This window comes from Cricetulus griseus, chromosome 6 (assembly GCF_003668045.3).
Source record: "Cricetulus griseus strain 17A/GY chromosome 6, alternate assembly CriGri-PICRH-1.0, whole genome shotgun sequence".
NCBI lineage: Eukaryota > Metazoa > Chordata > Mammalia > Rodentia > Cricetidae > Cricetulus > Cricetulus griseus.
The window spans coordinates 153,485,294-153,507,924 of NC_048599.1; the positions used below are offsets into that span (position 1 = coordinate 153,485,294).

Genomic DNA, 22,631 nt, shown 5'->3' on the forward strand with positions numbered 1-22,631 from the left:
TGCTGGGATTAAAGGCATTCATCACCACTGTCCCAACTGATGGTTACTTTAAAAGAAAAAAGATCTATTTATTTATTATGTATACAGTGTTCTACCTACATGTATTCCTACAGGCCAGAGAGGACACCAGATCTCATTACAGATGGTTGTGAGCCACCAATTGCTGGGAATTGAACTCAGGACCTCTGGAAGAGCAGGCAGTGCTCTTAACTTCTGAGCCATCTCCCTAGCCCCTTGATGGTTACAAAAATTTAACTAGACACAACCTGGAAAAAGAGTCTTGCTGAGGGACTGTCTAGATCAGGCTGGGGATTGTCTTGACTGTTACTTGATGTGGGAGCACCCAGAATGCAGGTGGGTGGCATTTTCCCTGGGTTTGGGTCCTGGACTGTATACAATAGAAGTTGAGCTGAGCACAGGCATGCATCCGTCCTCTTTGCTATTGGCTGTGGATGTGACCCGCTGCTTCGGGTCCCTGCTGCCTTGACTGCCCCAGAATAGTGGATGCAATCTGGAACTGCAAGCTGAATAAACCTATTCTCCCTTAAGTTGCCTTTGTAGAGGTGTTTGTTACAGCAACAGAAGCAAAACTAGGACAGTGTGTATGTGTGTGTGATTGAATGTGAGTGTGTGTGTATGTGTGAAAGTGTGTTTGTATGTGTGTGTGTGTTTGTATGTGAGTATGTGTGTGATTGTGTGTGTGAGAGTGTGTTTGTGTGTGAGTATGAGTTGTGTGTGAGTGTATGAGAGAGTGTTGCGTGTGTGTGTGTGTGTGTGTGTGTGTGTGTGTGTGTGTGTGTGTGTGAGAGAGAGAGAGAGAGAGAGAGAGAGAGAGAGTCTATGATCAGAGGACAGCCTCAGGTGTCAGTCCTCACCTTCTACCTTGTTTGAGGCAGGTTCTCCTACTTTGTTGCTATGTACACAAGGCTAGCTGGCCAGTAAACCTCAAGGATTCTCATGACTCTGCCTCCTGTCTTGCTGTAGGAGTGCTGGATTACAGACACCTGCTATCATATCCGTTTTTCACGAGGATTCTGGGTTTCAAACTCAAGTTCTCACACTCCACAAGTACTTTGCCCGCTGTGTCATCTGTCTAGCCTGGCTTCCTGGCTCTAAATAAAAGTATATATGGATATGGTGCTAGATACAACTGCAGCCATTTTGTGACCACAAGGGAAATACACAGACATTGACCCAGAGCCCAGTATCCTTTTAACTAAGACATCTCTTTTTGTGATGGTTTGAGGAGGGAGGGGGGTTGAAGTGTCACTCCTTCCAGTTCCTATACCCTTGGCATGTGACTGCAGCTGCTCACATTGGACTGTGGACTTGAGCTGTCACTGGACTTGCTCTGCTTAGGGATAAAGTGGCACAGTGTTAGCCCCAAGCCTCTGGAAGCCATTGACAGTGTTCCTTATTCTTGGGACATGTAGGCAGTCCTGGCGAATGAGAGGCCACATGGAACAGAACCAGGTTAGTCAAGTCTTCCTAGGCAAGGCCTTACATGTGCTTGAGCCCAACTGAGCAAAACCATGTAGTCAACCTCTGTTGAGCAAAGATACAGCAGACAGGCCAACCAAATCCAGCACAAAAGAACCTACCAGCCAGGGCCAAATTCAGAAGCAATAATAAATTTGCTTTAAAGTCACTAAGTTTTAGCCGGGGAGGCAGAGGCAGGAGGATCTCTGAGAGTTCGAGACCAGCCTGATCTAAAAGAGCGAGTGCCAGGACAGCCTCTAAAACCACAGAGAAACCCTGTCTTGAAACCCCCCTTCCAAAAAAGTCACTAAGTTTTAGGGTGTTTTGTTACACAGCAGCAGGTAACTGCAATACTGTTGCCTGAACTGTACTTTCCATGGGCTGCAGTTCCCTCTAGGCCAAAGCACCCCCCTCCTCACCTGCTTTCCTGCTCCAGCTGCTCCTCTGCCTGGGCCAGTTTGGACTCAAGAGCGGCAATCAGCATCTTCTGCCGGGCTCGGGCTCCAGCATCCTCTTCACCCAAGCGACTCTTCAGTTCCTGGATCTGCCGTTCCAGCTGCTGCCTCCCGCTCTCGGCCTTGGCTGAGAAACTGCGTTCAGCAGACAGTTCTGTAGTGAGGGACTCTACCTGCAGCAGGAGAGGAGATGGGACACTGTGGTGAAGCCTCAGAAGGAAGCAACCTCCTGGGATGAGCTGAGCCAATGGCTGCCAAGTGCACAGCACAGAGACAGCAGGGAGGCTGGAGGTACTTAAGCACTCAACAACAACATTTCAACACGCTCAGGAAAGAACCCACAGCAAATGGTACCTTTTACTTTTTAATGAACAAGAATGTTTCAAATTTATTTAAAATTACTCAAAATTATTTAAATCTATTTAAATTTAGTCTCAACATTTTTATCTGAGTGTCTCATGAAGCCCAGGTTGACCTAGAACTCACACTGAAACTGAAGATGACCTAGAACTCCTGCGCTTCCTGCCTCCACCTCCCAAATGCTGGGATGACAGGCACGCACCACCACACCAGGTTCAGCTCTGCTATTTTAGGGAGTCCCAGAGATGGCCACAAACTTGTTTAAATGCTCTAAATTTGTGGCTGTGAACTAGGCTATTTCAGGCCCTTCACACTCTCCTTGGCACCAGGGTCACCTGAGGGGCCTGTGAAGAAAAGGAGCAGGCTCCAGCCCCTCCTATCAGACACTCCCAGCCCCAAGCAACACAGCCAACAGAGACCTGTGGGGTCTTGTGAGGAGTGAGGCCGCCATTCACAGCAGCTGACAGATGTGTAGGCTCGGCCTTGACCCTAATAACAGCACCTTGACGCCCTCAGCTTGGAAGTCACAGGGCAGGCTCCACCAGGCTCATTAAAGCATTTGCATCTCGCCTCCCAGGGCACATTCATGAGCCCAGCAGCCCTCCTTCAGTCTTTGAAATTTTAATTGTAAAAAGAAAATGGTGACAGGGGCTGGCTAGGACTCAGTTGGTAGAGAGGGCTTGCCTAGTACTAAAGGAGCCCTGGTTTCCCAGTACAGCATAATCCAGTTTGGTGGCACATGTCTGTCACAGACAGAGGCAGGGCGATCAGGACAGCAAGGTCATTCTCAGGCTACAAAAAGAATTCCTGAGCTACAGGAGACCCTGCCTGAAAACTGCAAAAGAAAAGAAAAGTGCTGTGTGTTGCTAAACAAACCTAAGCTCAGTTTTTCCAGCACAGGGAAGACTGTGAAGGGGGATTGCTGTGACTTCAAGGCCAGAATACCACCTTACACTTCCACCTCAGTGACTGTGCTGATGACGACAAACAAGTTTCCTTTATTAATGTGTGAAGCCATCCATTCACATAGCAGTGTTTGCTCTTTGTGGCCCTGGCTGGCCTTGAACCTGTAACAATCCCCCTGCCTTAACTCTGGAAAGTACTAGGATTACAACGTTAGCTGCCACACCTTGACAGTTCACTTAACTTCTATTTCAAACCCGTCTGAGAGTCCTCAGAACTACAGGTGAATCAAGAGTCATGCCTTCCTGACCTAGGGGGTTCCTCTCCTGGGGGAGGGGTGGATCTGGCTGGTGGGTGGCCTGCTGTGCCCACCTGTAGCAGTAGCTTTCGGTAATGGTCCCTGAGTATCTCAGAGTTGTTCTGCTCTTCCTCCAGCTCCTCTTCCAGCTGCCCGAGCCGCCCCTCCAGCTGCCGCTTCTCCTCCAGGATGGCTGTCCTAAAGAAGGTAAGGTGTTGGTGGCTTCACTAGATAGGCCTGCAAGAGGAGCATGCGCAGCCCACGGCACCTCAGCCCAGGACACTCACTTGCTAAGGTTGCCAGTGGCCACCTCCTCTGCCATCTCATCTCTGTCCTGCTGGGCCTGCCTCCGGGCGCGGTCTGAGGCAGCCAGTTCCTGTGTGGACCAGTCAAGGGCAGAGGGACGAGGAGGTTAGGATATTGCCATTAACTCTTCTCTATCTTTCATCCTGTTCCTCCTGGCTGTGACCCCCACCCCCACACCATAGGAGGATTGATTTCTCTTAGTGCTGGCCACCAGTGCTTCACTCCTCCCTCTTCTGAGCTGTATCCTCCTGCAGCCCTGCTCCTCTTCCATGTCTCTCATTACTAAGCCGCCTCCTGTCCGCACACCATCCACAGGCCCTCCCTCCTACCCAGCTGTGCCTGCTCTTCCTCTATATCCCCCCTTGCCCCCAGACCTCCCTCACTCCGGCTTCCTGCTCTTGACTCCCTGGATCCTTTCTTCCTCTCTTCCTAGACTGTCCTTGGCAGCTCCCGCTCTGGCTCCCAATCGCCCCCAGGAAAAGATCCCCCACTCCCAATGAAAGAAGGCACTGGGAGCCACGCCCACTTCCAAAGTCTCACCTCCTATACCTCCCGTAAAGCCCCTCCCACTCCTCCAGGCTCTCTAGTTAAGCCCCGCCCATGCTGGGGCCGCCCACTAAGCCCCACCTATACCAGTCTCACCTCCTGCAGCCGCAGCACCTCAGCTTCCAGTCCCTTGAGCCTCTTCTCACTTTCCTTGTTCAGGGTGAAGATCTCCTCCCGGGAGCTACGTGTCTCCTCCACCTCCCGCCACAGCTCCTTCATCTGGACCTGGGTGGAAGCCCCGGGGCAGGTTAATTGAACTGCTTCACAAGAACTTGACCCTGGCTGTTACTCATTGTGGGCAAGCAGGGCCAGCACAGAGCCATTGCCTGTGTGCCCTTGGGCCAATTCCAGTCCTTCTCTTAAAGTGAGGTAGAAGAGAAAATATTTAGCCCGGTGTTTCTGTGGGCACTGCCTGGGTGTGTGAGGAGAGGCCAACACAGTTCTCTCCTCCCAAGGGGAGCCAGTGAGAAAAAAGGCCAGCTGCAATGGGAAAACAGTTACTGTTACTATCACATGCCTGACAATAGGGTTAAGCAAGGGATCCTTCCTCTAGGTGCATGAACTGGCCCATCTGACTGCTGCCCCATTTTAGAATATAACACAGGCACCTGCTGTTTTAAATATCATAGTATGGGCTGGCTCAGTGACAGAACCCCTGTCTAGAATCCCCCAGAGAGCAGCTGGGGATGTGGCTCAGTGCTACCCCTGCCTAGCATTGTTCAAGGTTCTAGGTTCCATCCTCAGTGGCACCAAATTTATTATCTAATCAAATAATGAACTTAGATTTCAAAGTCTAACATCTAAACTGAATGAGATGCAAAGAAGAAAAAGAACAAACACGTCAGATGCCAACCTAATGCAGCCACTGCTCCTGGTGAAGGTGACAGGAGCACACCCCCAGCCTGGATCCCTGGCCTCCGCCCTCACCTGCATCTTTCTCAGTTGCTTCACCGCCTCTTCCTTGCCCTGTCCAGCCGCAGATGTCTGAGCCTTCAGCTCCTCCAGTTCAGCCTCCAGCTTCTTGCGGGCAGCCACGGCCAGGGCCCTTTGCTTCCGTTCCTCATCCCGTTCCACCTCTGCATCTCTCAGCTGGGGGAGGGGGCAGGTATAGCAGAGGTTACAGGGCATGGCACCCAGATTCCCTCCAGGCACCCATTCACTGAAGGGAAGCTGGGCTTAGAAACAAAAAAAGCTCCCCCCCCCCCTGAGCCACACAAGCAGTAAGCACTGGCTTGCAACAGCTTTGCCATGAGGCAGTCGTCTGAGTTACCCTCACTGCGATGGGTTACCATGCTGGACTTGACTCCTTTCTGTCAAGGACGAGCTCAAGTGTGGTGGTTAGAATGTAATTGACCCCTATGATTTCATAGGGAGTAGCACTCTTAGGAGGTTTGGCTTTGTTGGAGTGGGCGTGGCCCACTGTGTCACTGTGGGGTTGTGCTTTGAGGTTTCCTATGCTCAGGATACCGCAACTTCCTGTTGCCTGCAAGATGAAGGACTCTCAGCTACTTCTCCAGCACCAATGGGTCTGCCGGCAAGCCGCCATGCTTCCTACCGTGATGATAATGGACTGAACCTTTGAAACTAATTAAGCCTCCCCAATTAAATATTTTCTCTTATTTATTTATTTATTTATTTATTGCTTTGCTTTGCTTTGTTTTGTTTTTTGAGACAGGGTTTCTCTGTGAAACAGCCCTGGCTCTCCTGGAACTCACTCTGTAGATCAGCCTTGAACTCACAGAGATCCACTTGCCTCTGCCTCCTGAGTGCTGGATTTAAAGGCGTGTGCCACCACCACTGGGCCTAAATGCTTTCCTTTATAAGACTTGCCTCGGTCACAATGTCTCTTCACAGCAATAGAAACCCCAACTAAGACAAGAAGTCTATTTAAACTTCCTAAGGAAAAATCTAGAGACACTTAGGCTGACAGTGAGGGGCGGGAGATGGGTGCCTCGTGCATGCTTTCACCAGGGTGGTGCGGGGCCCCCAGCCACTCGCTGGACAGTACCTGTTTGACCAGCTGCTTCCGTCTCTCCTCACCAGCGTCATCGCGGCCCTGTAGGTCGCGCTCATGTTGAGCCTTCAGGGCCTGCACCGTCACCTCCAGACGCAACTTGGCATCCTCTGTGGCAGTCAGCTCATCCTCCAGTTCTGTCACCTGTGTCCGCAGGTCATTGGCTGCCTGTTCAGCCACCCGGCGGGCTCGCTCCAGCTCGTGCACCTGGAGGGATGCGGGAGTAAGTCTGAGTCCCAGGCTAGGACTAAGATGCCGTCCTGAGTAGAATAGGAGAGGCTGTGAGGGAGAACAGATGGCAGCTGGTAGAAGGGCCTAAATGAGTTCATTCCCTCACTCACACTGCTTACTAAGCACCTACAGGTGTCATCTTAAATTACCTGGAAACATGTTATACAAACCTGGATGTGACGGTAGGTTTTTTTGTTTGTTTGTTTGTTTGTTTAGATTTTATTTATTTATTATGTATACAACATTCTGCTTCCATGTATATCTGCACACCAGAAGAGGGCACCGGATCTCATAATGGATGGTTGTGAGCCACCATGTGGTTGCTGGGAATTGAACTCAGGACCTCTGGAAGAGTAGAGGTGCTCTTAACCTCTGAGCCATCTCTCCAGCCCCGTGATGGTAGGTTTTAATTGTTGTGTGACACAATCTAGAGTCATCCAGGAAGAAAGTCTCAGTGAGGGGCTGTCTACATCAGTTTGACGACTGTTTTGACTATGTTAATTAACATGCCAATTGTGGGTAGCACCATACCCTAGGTCTAGGTTCTGGACTATATTTAAAAAGGAGGTTCCTGCATTCACTCCCTGCTCTTGACTGTGAATGTGACCAGTTGCTTCTCACATTCCTGTCTCGACTCCCATCAATCACGGACTAGAATCTGGAATTGTGAGCCAAATAAATCCTTTCTCCCTGCATGTTGCTTTTGCTGGGTGTCACCATCGCAGCAGAATCGGAAGCACAGCTGGGATCATGTGCACTATATAGGTAGAAACTCCTAACCCAAAAACCACAATTTAAAAAGAAAACCACTTTGGAGGGCAATAAAAGTAAAAAACCCTAACGGGTATGTCCACATGCAGGCCCTGGCATGTGGCCTGGCTATTAGGAAAGCAGTATGGACCCTAGCTATGGAACATCACAAAATCATGCCCCAGGGGCTACCGTTGAACACACTGGCTACTCTTCCAGAGGACCCAGGTTTGATTCCCAGCACCCATATGGTGGTTCACAACCATTCTAACTCCAGTTCCCAGGGCTCCAGCACCCTCTTCTGGCCTCTGAGGGCACTGCATGCATGTGATGCACATATACACATCAGGCAAAATAAATGTACACATAAAATAAATACATTTTTAAAAACAAAACCACAGCCGGACGTTGGTGGTGCACGCCTTTAATCCCAGCACTCGGGAGCCAGAGACAGGCGGATCTCTGTGAGATGAAAGCCAGCCTGGTCTACAAAGCAAGTTGCAGGATAGCCAGGACTACATAGAGAAACCCTGTCTTAAACAAACAAACCAAAAAAAAATAGGGGGGGAGGCAGCCAACACCATAAACACACACACACACACACACACACACACACATATATATACATACACAACACACACACTTATACACCTACAACACACACATATGTACATACACAACACACACATACATATACACACACAACACACACACACTTATACACATACAACACACACCTATGTACATACACAACACACACACACACAGGTCGCTGGGTGATGATGGCACATGCTGTTAATCCCAGCACTTGAGAGGCAGAGGCAGAAAGAACTCTTAAGTTCTAGGTCAGCCTGATCGACACAGCAAGTTCAGGACAGCCAGGGCTACACAGAGAAGCCCTGTCTTGAAAAACAAACAAATTAACAAACAAAAAGTCAAAACAAAACTTGTGTGTGTGTGTGTGTGTGTGTGTGTGTGTGTGTGTGTGATATGGAGGATTTGTTCGCACCCTGCAAGTGAGTGGAGAATGCCCATTTAGCATTTTGTGAGTGAAGCTCTTGGCTATTATGTGCACACGTGAATGGAATGTCTGTTGTGTGAGCACATGCATGTGATCACAAGTCTCTCACGGCCATTGTGCCTGAAGCTTGCTTACATTCTTGCCCACATCATCCTTGCTACTCAGTAGCGCCTCCAGCTCAGCACGCAGAGCCCGGTTCTGCCTCTCCAGCTCCTCCCGAGCCTCCTGCTCCTCTTCCAGGGCCCTTGTTAGGGAGAGGGCCCGGGCCTCTCGCTCCCGGCCTTCAGCCTCCACCCGCTCTCGGTCTTCCACAGCACGCAGCACTGCAGCCTTCTCCTCTGCCAGGAGCTACAGGAAGAGATGCAAGGGGAGATGATTTGACTGGAAGGAGGGTAAAGAAGGGAAGAGGAGACAAAGGAGACACTAGAGAGAGACAGAGAGAAAGAGAGCCAGAAATGGAGAGAGAGACACATAGACAAGAGACAGACAGGGAGAGGAACAGAGCTAGCCAGCTTGCTCTGGGGATGCCCAGCCGCCACACCAAGGCTGGAATTACAGGTGGCCACCACACCCACCCACCCATGGATGTTGGAGTATTCGAACTCTGGTCTTTAGTTTAACCAGAGGCCACCTCCACATGCCTCTGAAACTCTTGTAATCAGCTACAAAGACACATGACCTTCTGTATGGGAAGATCATTGTATCTGGCATGAATTTGGAATGATGTCACCTAGGCCTTGTAAACAGTCAGGGGCTGTCGCCTGAGCTGCTCTTCCTGAAGGACTCACAGCTTTGTATGACTAGTCTGAGATGGACCAGGGTCTCCTGTGGCTGAGAACTGCTTAGGTCCTGGTCCCTTCACCTAACTCCAACATCAGATAAGAGGTTTTGGTGGAGGAAGTTAACTTGATAAAGGTGCCTTTTGTGTAACAATAAAGGGGCAGCCGAGAAGCCCAGGCCTTCAGCTGATCCCTGTCACTAGCAAAAGCAGAGTTGCAGTCTGGAGTGACCCCAGAGCAACTGCAACCTTTGCCAAAGAAACTGTGGGGACTGGAAACTTCCATCTGTGATTGATGGGCATTGGGAGCAATGGAAGCAGGCTGGGCCTGCTTAAAGGGGCTCTACCATCCGTCTCCTTCCTCCTTCCACATGTGCCATGGTGTTCCAACTCACACACACCCACTGTGGCCATGAACCAAAACCTCCAAACTCATGAGCAAAATAACCTTCTCACTTTCTGAGCCACTTGCCTCCAGTGTTTGCTACAGTGACAGAATGCTGACAGGTACATGAACCTTTGCTTATTTTAATTCCCAGGCTGTGGAACACTTGGTATGGTGCCCATTTTTTAGATGGGTAAAAACTGAGGCTGAGATGGGAACAGCAACATGCAGGACAAATGAAGCAAGAAGTGAGCACCGTCAGGGGCACAAGAGAGGGTGCTCTGCATATCATTATTCAAACCGGGACACTCAAGCAACAGGGTGGCACTATGTGACAGGCACAAACCAGGACACATGGGTGGCCAGTTTTATAGGTGTTTTGGCAGAGGCAACGCCTACCTGGTTGTGATACCACTCATATTCACACTTCAAAACATATCTCAAGTATCCCCCTCTCTGCCAGCAAGTTTTCTCCTAATATTCGAATGGGTTTTTGGTTCCTTGGGGTGGCCAGCTGGTCAAACTTACCTGGTCAAACTTACGCTGCTTCTTCTCCAGAGTGCTCAAAAGCTGCTTCTGCTGCCCCAGGTCCACAGTGGCATCATCCAGCTCCTGCTGCAGCCGCCGCCGAGCTCGTTCCAGCCTCTCCACTGCCTCTGTCTTTTCTGCTAGGCGCTGGGCCAGGGTCTCTGCTTCCCGGGCTGCACGGCGCCGAGCCTCCTCACCAGCCTCCAGTGCCCCAGCCTCTTCCTCCTGGCGCCGCCGCCATTCTGAGAGCTGTAGGCAGGAGAACACAGCTGTGAGTGACCACTGGACTCTCCTGTCTCATGGCAGTTGAGACCCTGAGGACTATCAACCCAGCTCTTCCAGGGTGTTGTCACCTTCAGCACGACCCAACACTCAGTCCAAATGGGACCTGTCCTTGGATCCCAAGACCAAAACCAGGTGACATAGGCTGAGGAAGAAGAGCAACATAATCTGAGGAGTCCACAGAATGGGGAAGAGTCTCCATGGAGGAAGCGGCATTGGAGATGGGTTTTGAAGTACACACAGGAGCCTGCCAGAGGAAGGCTGGCATTTCTTAAGGCTTCCTGCACACAGGGCCAGGATTATTTGAAGGGATTCATTATCTTTCGGGGAAACATGGGTAGGATAGTCACTGCCCCAAGTAGCCAGAGCTTGTCTAGAGTGAAACGGAGGGTTTTATTGTGGATTACAAGTAAGGGAAGACCTGAAGTCTGGAAGAGTGAAGGTTTGCATCCAATACTGGAAAGTGCAGGTAGAGGCTCTGTCCAGGGTACTGGAGAGCCACAGCAGGCTGAGAGGAATGGTGAGCAGCCCTTGTGCCCCCTGGGGAGAGAGCAGCTTCAAGGGGGCAGGTATGATAGCCCAGAGTGTACGAGGCCAGAGTGTTCGTGTACGTGTGGGTAGGGAAGGCAAGGGCAGGCATGGCTGTGGGAACACAGAAGAGTGACCAGTGAGAGCAGCACCCAGGCCCAGTCTGAGTCGGGATACTGGGCACAATGATGTAAGGCCCACGGTCCCCAGTGCAGGTCTCACTGCCCACCTGGGCCTGGGCGCTCTGCAGCTCACGACCAGCCCGCTCCCTGGCAACCACTTCCTCTTCCATCTGTTCCCGAAGCCCGGCCGCCTCAGCCTCCAGGGCACGAACACGGGACCCCAAGGCCAGCTTTGCCCTAGTCTCCTCCTGCAGCAGTTCCTGTGGGTGGAAGACATGGTGGGGGTCAGGTGGAGTCAGCAGCAGGGTAGAGGATGGCGGTGGGGCACGCGCAGGGTCACCTGGGTGTCATGCAGCTGGGACTCCGCACTGCTCAGCTCCTTGCCCAGCCTGATGGCCTTGGACTCAGCCTCGCTCAGTGCCGTGGACACACTCTCAAGTTCAGCCTGTGGAGAGGAGGTAATGAAGTCGGCTAGAGTGATTCAACATGGTGGACCCTGTTGGTATCTCTATCCCAAATCCCTCTGCACACATGGTTGGGAAGCCAGCAGCATGGCCAGGATCTAACACAGTGCTGACATGGGAACCACGAGTTAGGTGTTCCCAAAGGAGAGTAATTTCTGGCCCCTGTGTCCATGGGGGACATTGCACGGCTGTGTTCAAGCCTTATCTGAAGAGGGAGCCACAGCCATGTCCCCTTAAGGTTGGTGTGGGCAGTGAATAGCAGATACAGACGGGGGAATACCATGCAGCAATGCAAAGGGGTGAGGGAGCTGAGGGTGGTGCCTCAGGCCTTCAATCCCAGCACTCAGGAGGCAAAGGCAGGCGAATCTCTGTGAGTTCCAAGTCAGCCTGGTCTACAAAGCGAGTTCCAGGATAACCAGGGCTCCATAGTAAGAGACCCTGTCTTGAGCCAAGCTAGATTGGGGTGGAGTCTTTTTTGTCCTTGTTGCCCTATTTAAAGTGAAACTATCCACAGTCCCCCCAGAAATAGTCACATGACACCCCCACCCTGCCCACCTGAGCTCTCTGCAGCTTCTCAGCAGCTTCGGTCCGAGCCCGATCCACATCACTGGCACGACCCTGGACCTCCTGCAGCTGGGACTCCAGGCGCCGTCTCTTCTGCTCACCCTCCTGTCTTGAGGTCCTCAGGCTGCTCAGCTCAGCCCTCAGCTCAGTCACCTCGGCCTCCAGGGTTAGCCGAGTCTTCTCCCACACACCTTTGCCCTGTATGGAGATGGGTGGAGTTGCTGAGGCCGCACCTCAGAGCCTTTGCACACATCATGATGGCTCACCCCCTCATTCTCTTGGTTTTTGTTCAATATTCCCTTTTCACCAGGAACCCCACCAATTAAGTAATTACTCAATTAACACTTATGCTGTTTCCCAGAGGGTGGTGGGCCCACTATCTACTCACCCTCCGGGCTTGCTCCAACTGCTCTGCCAGCTCCCCCAGGGCCTGGCCATGCCTCTGCCTCAACTCCTGCATGGCCACCTCGTGAGCATGGGTCTCCTCTTCCAAAGTCTTCTTCAGCTCTGTCACCTCCTGCTCCCTCTTTGACCTTTGATGGTGGAAGTGGGGAGGAGACAGAAATTCAGAGCAGAGGACTGTGGGATGTGACTTCTTTCTCCTCTAGGACGGGGTGCATTCTGCTTCCTGTGAGGGTCTGGATGTGAACCCTCCCCCAAAGGCTTGTGTGTCCCAACACACCAGTGCCCAGCTGGAGACACTGTTGTGAAAGGACGAAGAATCTTTGGAACTCGGGATGCTGGTACAGGGAGGCTGAGGGTTACAGCCAGCCTGGGTTCCCACCCACGTCCAGCTACTGTTCTGTCAAGATTAGAGCCAGCTCCCCCACACAAAGGAAGTGCTTCTGCCACACAGAAGCCACTTTCTTGCCATGGAATCATGAGCTAAAGCAAATCTTCCCTCTCAGGTCACCTCTGGCCAGGTATTGGTTGTGTAACAAATACATTTCCCAACGGGGATTGTATCATTAAGGGTGAACTCCTATTCAAAGGGCCCCTCCTCAGCAATGCCCTCCCAGAGTCTCTCTTATAAACTGGCTTTTTAAAAAATTGTTTATTTATTTATTTATTATGTATACAGTGTTCTGCCTGCATGTATCCCTGTGCACCCGATCTCATTACAGATGGTTGTGAGCAGCCAGTGCTCTTAACCTGTGAGCCACCTCTCCAGCAGTAAATCTCCTTTAGGCACATGTGTGTGGGTTTGCGCCTATGACTGCAGTGCCCAAGGAAGCCAGAAGGGGCATCATATCTCTGAAGCTGGAGCTACCAGAAGTTGTGAGCCACCATGTGAGTGCTGGGAACTGAACTCAGGTCCTCTGGAAGAGCAGCCAGTGCTTTTACCACTGAACCATCTCTCCACTCTCCAGACTTCACTTAAGACTTGGTGTGTTCCCAATGGTTCCTTTATGAGCCTCTCATTGAGATCTGGGTCTGGTTTGACTGGACTCTCAAAACTTCTCTGAGACTGAGGGTAGCTGAGGGCAATGCAAGGGTCTGACTCTTGCATTCACATCTTTAGAGTTGGTATCTGTGTGGGTAGAGTCTCTGTCCAGATTGTCCCACCCACCACGCCCTCCTTACCTCAGCTCCTGCTGGGCATTGGTGGAATCCAGTGTGTCCTCTAGCTCTCCACGCAGAGCCTCCAGCTCCTCTCCCAGGTCCCGGCGCTGCTTTTCTGCCTTGGCCCTGGCTGCCCGCTCAGTCTCCAGGTCCTCCTGAGCCTCGGCCAAGCCAGCTTGTGCTTCTCGAAGGGATTTGAGCAACTGGGCACGGGCACCACCCTCCTCCTCTGCCCTGGGGGTGTGACAAGGCAAGGGAGGGATTGGCATTCAGGAAGACAGAGCTGAGGGTGAAGTTCAGGGGCTGGAGAGATCAGATGTAGGTTCAAGTCCTGGCTCTGTCTTTGGTCATGTGATTCTTGCTGCCAAATTCTTTATACTTCTGGGTGTGCAGTAGAATGCTACCCAGTTCTCCAGGGTGACACTGGGCTCCTGCCATGTCTTCTTTGGGGATTTGCAATTGTTTTCTAAGTAGCTCAGGAAAGCCTTAAACTCATAGCAATGTTCTTGTCTCAGCCTCCCAGGTGCTGGGATGACAAGCATGTGCCACCATGCTGGGCCATTTTAACTTCTATGTATATGTACAAGTGGAGGCCAGAGGCATCTTCCTCAAATCACTTCTCCATCTTAATTTTTTTAAGACTCATTCTTATTTCATGTGAATGAGTGTTCTCCTGCATGGAGGTGTTCCCACCACATGTGCAGAGTCCATGGAGGCCAGAGGAGAGTTGTTTCCCATAGGACTGCACGCACAGATGGCTGTGAGCCTCCATGTGGGTGCTGGGAACTGAATCTGGGTACTCGGCAAGAGCAGCCAGTGTTCGTAACTACGAAGCTGTCCCAGGCTTTCCAATTCACATTTTCACACCTCTGAAATGGAGCTACACTCACAAGCCAAGGTTCCTTGGAAGGCCTCACATGCAATATGGTCAATGCATTTCAAATAGGCACCATAGCTTATATACAGTAGTGGCTCAATAAGTTCTCGGAGCCATCACACGTAAGGTTCCCACATGCCCCAGCTGTCGCTGGGGGAAATCACCTGACCAGGGCCGCCTGCAGCTCGTCCTCCTTGCGGCCCAGCTGTGCAAGCAGCTCTTCTGCCCGCTGCTTCTGTTCCACCATCTGTTCTTGCAGCTCAGAGCTCTCCCCATCCAGCCGCCGCTTCAGCTTCTCCAGTTCCTGGCGGCCTTTCTCCTCCTTCTTCAGCCGGTCTGTGGGCACCAGGGCAGGTGAGGGCTGCACACTAGGGTCAGACACCACCCACCTCTCCCTCGGACCCTCTACCCACAGGCACACAGCCCACCCTGGCTCCTGGCTGCTCACCCTCCATGTCTGCTATTGTGGCTTCATATTTGAGCCTCAGCTTGTTGAGGCTCTTGACTTTCTCCTCCTCTTCGGCCGCCTGTGAGGAGAACTCGGACAGGCGCTCCTCCAGCAGCCTCCGCTCCTGGGGACAGAGGAGGTTCAGGATCCTCGGCCTCCCTGCCGTCTCACCAGCATCCTGCCCTGCCCTGCCCTGCCCTGCCCCTCTGTCCACCCTTCCCTCCTCTCCATCCCAGGATCTGGGCCCAGCCCACCTCACAGGTGCTCACCCAACAGCATCAAGCCACCAGCACACAAGGACAGAGCCACTCTCATGAACAACACCGCAGGCTGTTCCTCCCATCACCCCACTGGTTCAGTGGGCCAGGTTCTGCCTTGGTGTGCCTGTGGCCCCCACCTTGCTCAGCTTGGCATTCTGGTCCTCCAGGAGCAGCAGGTCCTCCTCAAACTTCTTCATCTTGGCCTCCGTGGTCACCTTCTCCAGCTGTAGCTTCTGCCGGGCACCCTCCTCGGCTTCCAGGTGGCTCTCCAGCTCCTGGGGAGGGGCAGAGGGGACCCCAGGGTCTGTGGCTTTACAAAGGTCCACACCCTGGGTGACACTGGGAAGCATCAAGCCTTTCCTGGTCTTCCCTTTCCATTCCTTGGCTTGACAAGCACTTTTTGAGTGCCTAGTGTATACCCTGAACATGGGTAACAATCTTTGTCCCAGCATAAGAACTCACATGTTCCCCCAGTGCACAGACTTGGGGGAATAGCCACAGGATAGTGTCCTACCCAGGGGTCGGGTGGGGAAGGGGCTCAAGACAGATGCCTTCAGAGCCAGGAGACATGGGCTGAACCCTGAAGAGGAGACTTGAAGGGCTAGCTCCAGCAGGACCTGAAGCGCACACAGCCTAGCCCCACCACCACGTGAATGAAGTCTATACAGTCTCTGTGCTTTGGATCCCCAGAGCTGAGGTTTGGGGTGGACATGGACAGGGTGCCTCGGTTCCCCACACCTGTATGTGCTGCTGCAGCCGCTTCTTCTCGCCCTGCAGCTGTCGGCTGCATTCCTCTTCCTCGCCCACTCGTGCCTCAAGCTCTGACACCACCAGCTCCAGCTCCTGCTTCCGGGCGGACAATCGCGCCCGAGTCTCCTCGGCCTCAGAGCATAGCTCTGCTTCTGCACGCAGCTGTTCAGCCAGGCGTGAGCGCTCCTCCTCTAGCTGCGGGTGGCGGGTACCAGTCAGGGGCCTCCACTCAGGCTGTCCCCACATCCTCTAATAACCCCTCTTACCTCCCACCATGCACCCATCAAGGTCTCTCTGCCCAGCTGGGCACAGCCAGACACTGTCCCTCAAGCCCTGACCCACCCTGTCACCTACACAGCCCTGCCACAGTTCCATCCAAAGACCCACTCACCACTCCACCCCCCACCCTCTCCACCTTACTGTTTGTCCCAAAGCTCTATCCCAAACCAACATTAAGCCCCACCTCTGCCGCTGCCCCTCACCATCGGAATCCTGTCATCACACAGGCCCGGCCCAGCAGCCCTACCTCTTGTCCTCCAGACCTTGCCCTCCTCATCCTCTTCATTTTGCCCTTCATATACTGCTCCCCCCACCCCCCAGCCCCGCCAGCCACACTCCTCACTAACTCCACCATGGCCTTATGCCCACCCACTGCCCCACACCCCATTCCCTGGCTCCCATCCTTCACATACAGGCTCAATCCAAAAGAACCGCCCCTCACACCATGGCCACGCCCACACAGATCCGCTCCATGGATAGGCCTCACTCAAGTCACAGGACTTGCTCCCGCACCTGTGCCACGCGGCTCTGCAGCTCCCCCACTTCACGTGCGCTCTGCTGCTGCAGCTCCTGGACTTTCTGCAGCTCCTGGGCACGCGCCTGCAGCACCTCATCCTGTCGAGTCACCTGCAGCAGGGGCTTCACCTTGGGGAGAACATGGTAGTTCCTGTCACCTTTGGGACGTGAGCTATCCTGAGGGGGTCTGGGGACCCTGGCTCCTTCTGGATCCAGCTGTACCTGAAGCTTCATATGCTTTTGTTTTGGTTTGTTTGGCAGTTTTGAGACAGGCTCTCATATGTAAGCCATGATGGCTCAATTCGTACCTCCCCACACACATTTATTTACTGTCTATACATGCTTACACGTGAACATTTGGAGGTCAGAGGACAACCTGTGGAAGTCTCCTTCCACAGTGTGGGCCCTGGGGACTGGCAGCAAGCACCCTTAATCTGCCAAGCCATGTTATTACCCTGCCCCTCCTTTTTTTCTGAGACAAGATCTTATGTAGCTCAAGCTAGCATCAAACTCTATATGTAGCCAAAGATGACTTAGAGCCCCTAATTCTCCAGCTTTGTGAGTTCTGGGATGACAGCTTTGTGCTGTTGAGCAAACACGCCCTACCAACCAAGGTACAGCCTCAGCTAAGGCCTCAACCCATCCTCCCCAGTTTGGGGATTCCAGGCAGGCCTCACCCCACCCCACCCCACCCCAGTGTCCTGCATCAGACTAGTTTAAATCACTTATCATCTAAAGAATCCTGGGTCAACTGGCGGTAGTGGCGCAAGCTTTAATCCCAACACTCAGGAGGCAGAGGCAGGTGGATCTCTGTGAGTTCAAGGCCAGCCTGGTCTCCAGAGTGAGTTCCAGGACAGCTAGGGCTACACAGAGAAACCCTATCTCGAAAAAAGGAAGAGGAGGAGGAGGAGGAGGAGGAGGGGAAGGAGGACCGTCATCCTGGTAACAGGTGGCTCTGGTTCACAAACATGGGGAACACGGGCTCAGGCTCACTCACCTTGATGAACAGTCTCCACCACTGCCAGTTCCTCAGCTTGAGATAGGCGGCACAGTTCCTCTGCATCACCCGCAGGGCGCTCTGCTGCTGCTGCCTTCTCTGGAAGGCCCTGTGGGCACACGGATGACAGTAGGAGCAGCCATTGCAGACTTAGTTACTTCTCAGACGGGCTCTCACGTAGCTCAGGCTAACTTGGAAGCCCATCCTCCTTTCTCCGCCTCGTCAGTGCAGGCAGGGATGATGGGGGCTTCCTGCTAGGTGAGCCCTGTGCCCGCTGAGCTGAAGTTCCATCACGGCAGACTTTATGAGTCTTACACATCCTGCTCTTGGCTCTGTCCTCCAGCCCTCAGCCTCCCTCCCTTCCCCTCAGCCCACCCCAACACACTGACCCTGTTCTTGGCTCACAGTCCTCCACAGCTCCCCAGGACCCCTAGGCAAGGTCACAGCCCTCAGCCTGGGGTTGCAGCATCCCTTCTACTGGCTGTTTGTTCTGAGGGGAGGAGAAACTGCTCTACATCTGCCTGCAGCCTGAGACAGGCCAGGTGCCCTGCCCCAGGCCCTTACACAAACCAGCCTTCCATTCTCTCGGACCCAGTTAGCCTCTATCAGGACACGTCACTCCTCTAGCTGGGGTCCTAAACACAAGCATGTCCTGCAGGACTCCAGCTCCCTTTGGGTGTCCGCAGGCCTCTGCCCAGCCTCGGCCCATCACTCGTGGCACAGCCTGGCTTCCCTCACCTGCGGGCCAGGTATCCCCGTGCTGCTGCCTGGAAAGATACTATGATGTCCGTGACCTTCAGGTCCCGCTCTTCCTCCAGCTGGGCCAGGACTCCAGCACGGAAGAAGATCTTGCTTTGGCCAACACGGTATAGGTTGGGGTCTAGCTCCAGGGCCTGGATCTGGAGGGTTAGAGTGGGAAGGAGAATGAGATGGAGAAAAGGAAACAGTATCAAGAAGGACAATGGGGAGTCCCCCACCACCTGGATTCCCTGTCCAGGCGCTACACCTGCCCCAGACCCCGCTCCCAGGCTCCCACGCCCCCCCCCCACCTCACAGGCCCCATGCAACATCTTTTAGCAGGTCAACATTTCCCATATATCCAACACCAAAGGCCCTGCCCAGGCTGTTAGTAACACCCCCATCTACAGGCTCCGCCCCCAGCCAAAGCACCCTTAGCCATAGGCCCACCCACTGAGCAGGCTCGCCTCAGATCGCAAAACCCTACCCCTCCACAGGCCCTGGCTCCCATAGGCCCTTGCCCCTACCCACCATCTTTTCACAGGCCTGCTTGCCATCCATGAAGCCCTTGGGAATGGCGTTTGGGGTGAGGATCTCATAGCTGCAGCCAGAGGGGAGGAGGAGGGAAGAGGAGCACAGCATCATGAGACCATATGAATAAGGCTTGGTAGAGATAGGGATGCTAACCACACCACTCAGACAGTTTTGGAAATTTTTTTGAGTCAGGATGTCACTATGTAGCTCTGGTTGGTCTAGAACTCTCTATGTAGACCAGGTTGGCCTCAAACTCAAGAGATCTTCCTGTATCTACTTCCTCACTGCTGGGATTAAAGGCATGTACCGCTATGCCCAGCTTCAACTTCAGTTTTATTTATTTATGTATGTATTTATTTTGGGGGGCGGGGTTTGAGGCAGGGTTTCTCTGTGGCTTTGGAGGCTGTCCTGGAACTAGCTCTTGTAGACCAGGCTGGTCTTAAAGTCACAGTGATTTGCCTGCCTCTGCCTCCTGAGTGCTGGGATTAAAGGCATGCAATTTCAATTTTCAAAGTTCGGCTGGCACTCCAGGACCCTTTTTCCTTCCCCTCTTAAACACCACAGAAGGGAAAGTGAGACTCAGAAACCTGGCTTCAAGCCCCAAGGGATTTGACTCCCATCCTGCCCAGCCCCCTGGAGCCCTTTGCTCACCGCTGCCGGAACTCCTGGAAGAGGATGCGGTTGGGGAAGCCCTGGCGGCAGATGCGGATACCCTCAAGGACCCCATTACAACGGAGCTGGTCCAGCACCAGGCGGGGCTCCAACTTCCCAGCCTGCAGGAGTGACAGCAGGGTCAGTGGAAGCCACCAGGGGTGCCACAATCAGGGCTGTGGCAAATGTTTTACCACTGAGCAACACCCCCAGGCCTCTTTTTCCTTTTTTATTTGAAACAAGGGTTATTAAGTTGCCCAGGCTGGCTTTGAACTGGTACTGTAGGTGAGATTGGCCCTGAACTTAATACCTTTTCTATCTCGTTGTTCCTAGTGCAGGACTGACAGGCCTGGCCTGTATCCCAGCAGCCCTTCCCATTCCTTATTCTCACAATGCCCCTACCTGTCTCTGGGCACAAGCTATCTCTGCTTGGAAAACAGCTTAGGCTGAACAGCTCAGTTACCTCCCCTCCAGGGAGCCTCCTCTGACTCCCTGGCTAGGTAAAATCTAGTCTGACCCTTCTCAGCCCTTCAGGTTCACCTGACATTCACTTTGGGTGGTTAGCTGAATGTGTGTTTTATGAAGTAAGTACTTCTTTTGCCCTGTAACTGTTAGCTCCCTGCAGACACAGAAGCAACTGGCACAGGCTCACCTCTTTGCCACCATGTCCCTAAGTCCTGTCTCTGCCACAGTGGACACTCAAAATGTTTAGGTCAGAGAAGCAGAGAACCCAGACATGGCAGCCACTTGTACCCACTCAGAGAGTGCAACAAGCTGATTGGACACTTCCTACTCACCCTCTTCTCGTGATTGGGGACGATGCAGCGGACGAAACTGGGGTTGGTATTGCTGAGTGTGGCCATGAGGCGGCTCAGCGATTCCTTGTAGAGCTGCCCCACAGTCCGGAACATCCCACGGCGGGGGCGACCTCCCGGAGGACCATCCCCGAGGCTGCTCACCTGCTCCAGCCCCACAATGCCCTCCACTGTGGAGGGACAAACCGGTGTATGAAAAGGATCAAGATCAGCCAGCTATGAATTCATGCCATCCTCCTCCCTCAGCCTCCAGGCTTGAGCCCCCACACCCAGTTTCTTAGAATCAGCTATAAGGAATGGGGCTGGCCAAGGTGGAATATCTTCTGATTTATAGGACCTGGCATGTCATACATAACATTGCTCCTTGGCCTGTGCATTTGACAGGCAGACAGGGCCAGAAATGCAGCAACTGGCCTCAAGGTCACATAGCTCAGAAACCAGAAACCCGGGGCCAGAACCTGGCAGAGAGTCTTCATGTGACCTGCCATTACTGGCACTCCCCAAGTTCAACTCTCTCTGGTGCCCCTATGCTGTCAGTCATTTTCAAAACAACAGATATCGTTGATTATGTTCCTAAAGCATAAGGAAGAGCTAAGTTTCTGGGTTCAAATCTCTACTCTACCACTTACAGGTTGTGTGATCTCGAGAAAGCTACATAACTTCTGTTTGTTTTCTTCTTCATCTTCTTGTTTTGTTTTTGTTTGATTGATTTTGTTTCTCAGGACAGGGTTTCTCTGTGTTGTGCCTGCTGTCCTGAAACTCACTCTATAGACCAGGCTGGCCTTGAACTCACAGAGATCCGCCTGCCTCTGCCTCCCTTGTGCTGGGATTAAAGGTGTGCACCACCATTGCCCAGCTGGGCTTGCTTTCTTATTTGCACATTAGGTGCTCAGGGAATGCCTCTCTTAAAATGTTATTACACTCTGTGTGTGTGTGTGTGTGTGTGTGAGAGAGAGAGAGAGAGAGAGAGAGAGAGAGAGAGACAGAGAGAGAGACAGACAGACAGACAGAGAGACAGAGAGAGCGCGCGCCTCTGTGTGTGATTGTGTGTATGTGTGTGTGTGTGTGCGCGTGCGCGCGTGTGTCTCTGTGTATTGTATAAGGCACGTGGGGAGGACAGAGGACAACTTGTGAGAGTAGGTTCTCTCCTTCCACTATGTGGGTCCCGGGAGATCCACTCAGTCTTGGCAGCACACACTTTTACTTGTGAAGCCATCTTGCTGGCCCCTTCTGTGCATTTTTAATACATGGTATAGCTAGAAAGCTCTAGAACCACCAAGGGCTCAGCAGGAGGGAGAGACCTCATGCAGAGAGGAGTGGGGACCAACATGTCCAGCCAGGGCCCCCCACAGCCCCCCCAACTGTGTTCTACAAGCCTCACCCGTGGGTGCACAGAGAAACCCACCCCCTGGCGGAGGAGCACCAGAGCTGAGTGTCCCTGCAGGTCCAGGGGGTGACGATGGGAATGAGCCAAGTAAAGTGAACTGTTGGAGGCCCCCTTGTTCTGGGGATGGACAGATGAAGGGTAGGGGAGATGGCAGTGGTGGGAGAGATGTGTGGAGATGGGAGGGAGAGAAGGTGAGAGGAAGAGAAAGAAAGAGCATTAGTTAGCACACAGCAGGATGGCAGGGGGCCCAGATATTGCCTGTGACCTGTTCACTTTACATCAGTGCACTAAAGTCATTTTTGAAAATTTAGTAATACAGAATGTCTCAAGAGCTAAGTCTACATTTGTTTTTAGTCTTATCTGCCCTGCGTGCCAGGAAGCTCAATAATCAAATTGATATACCCACTCCACCTCTAGGGGAGCGTTTCATCCACCCTCTCCCTTGGCTGCTAGGATGCAGGGTGGCCAGTTCTGGGATCAAGACAGTCCTAAGTGAGATGGATATAAAAAGGCCCAATTCCCTACCCTTCTCTTTCTCCTGTGCATTGAGGCAGCTTTGTTAGTGGGCACTGGGGAGAAAAGTGAGTTAGCACCTGCTCAGAAGACCAGGGCTGTGGCTCAGAGCCAGACGGATGGGCAGGTGGGGATGGGCCATTGCCCATGAACTATGCAGATTGTTACTGTTTTTTTTTTTTTTTTTGGTTTTTCAAAACATGATTTCTCCATGTATCCCTGGCTATCCTGGAACTCTCTTTGTAGACCAGGATGTCCTCAAGACTCACAGAGATCTGACCACCTCTAC

At 52.6% G+C, this 22,631-nt stretch overlaps 1 protein-coding gene across 1 annotated transcript in view; it reads right to left on the reverse strand.

The window, feature by feature from the left end:
* Myh14 (myosin heavy chain 14) overlaps nucleotides 1-22,631 on the reverse strand; it is a 56,039-nt gene that overhangs the window by 4,488 nt on the left and 28,920 nt on the right. Inside the window, exons 15-37 of the mRNA XM_035447108.1 lie at nucleotides 20,425-20,612; nucleotides 19,628-19,749; nucleotides 18,974-19,043; nucleotides 18,443-18,603; nucleotides 17,705-17,813; nucleotides 16,705-16,836; nucleotides 15,901-16,107; nucleotides 15,300-15,437; nucleotides 14,903-15,026; nucleotides 14,619-14,790; nucleotides 13,599-13,811; nucleotides 12,403-12,547; nucleotides 12,006-12,212; nucleotides 11,327-11,431; nucleotides 11,094-11,246; nucleotides 10,055-10,303; nucleotides 8,499-8,711; nucleotides 6,356-6,568; nucleotides 5,275-5,436; nucleotides 4,444-4,572; nucleotides 3,783-3,871; nucleotides 3,570-3,693; nucleotides 1,899-2,107 (exon numbers count right to left, since the gene is read on the reverse strand). Coding sequence (XP_035302999.1) covers nucleotides 1,899-2,107; nucleotides 3,570-3,693; nucleotides 3,783-3,871; nucleotides 4,444-4,572; nucleotides 5,275-5,436; nucleotides 6,356-6,568; nucleotides 8,499-8,711; nucleotides 10,055-10,303; nucleotides 11,094-11,246; nucleotides 11,327-11,431; nucleotides 12,006-12,212; nucleotides 12,403-12,547; nucleotides 13,599-13,811; nucleotides 14,619-14,790; nucleotides 14,903-15,026; nucleotides 15,300-15,437; nucleotides 15,901-16,107; nucleotides 16,705-16,836; nucleotides 17,705-17,813; nucleotides 18,443-18,603; nucleotides 18,974-19,043; nucleotides 19,628-19,749; nucleotides 20,425-20,612 — 3,634 coding nt within the window. The remainder of the gene's footprint in view (nucleotides 1-1,898; nucleotides 2,108-3,569; nucleotides 3,694-3,782; nucleotides 3,872-4,443; nucleotides 4,573-5,274; nucleotides 5,437-6,355; nucleotides 6,569-8,498; nucleotides 8,712-10,054; nucleotides 10,304-11,093; nucleotides 11,247-11,326; nucleotides 11,432-12,005; nucleotides 12,213-12,402; nucleotides 12,548-13,598; nucleotides 13,812-14,618; nucleotides 14,791-14,902; nucleotides 15,027-15,299; nucleotides 15,438-15,900; nucleotides 16,108-16,704; nucleotides 16,837-17,704; nucleotides 17,814-18,442; nucleotides 18,604-18,973; nucleotides 19,044-19,627; nucleotides 19,750-20,424; nucleotides 20,613-22,631) is intronic.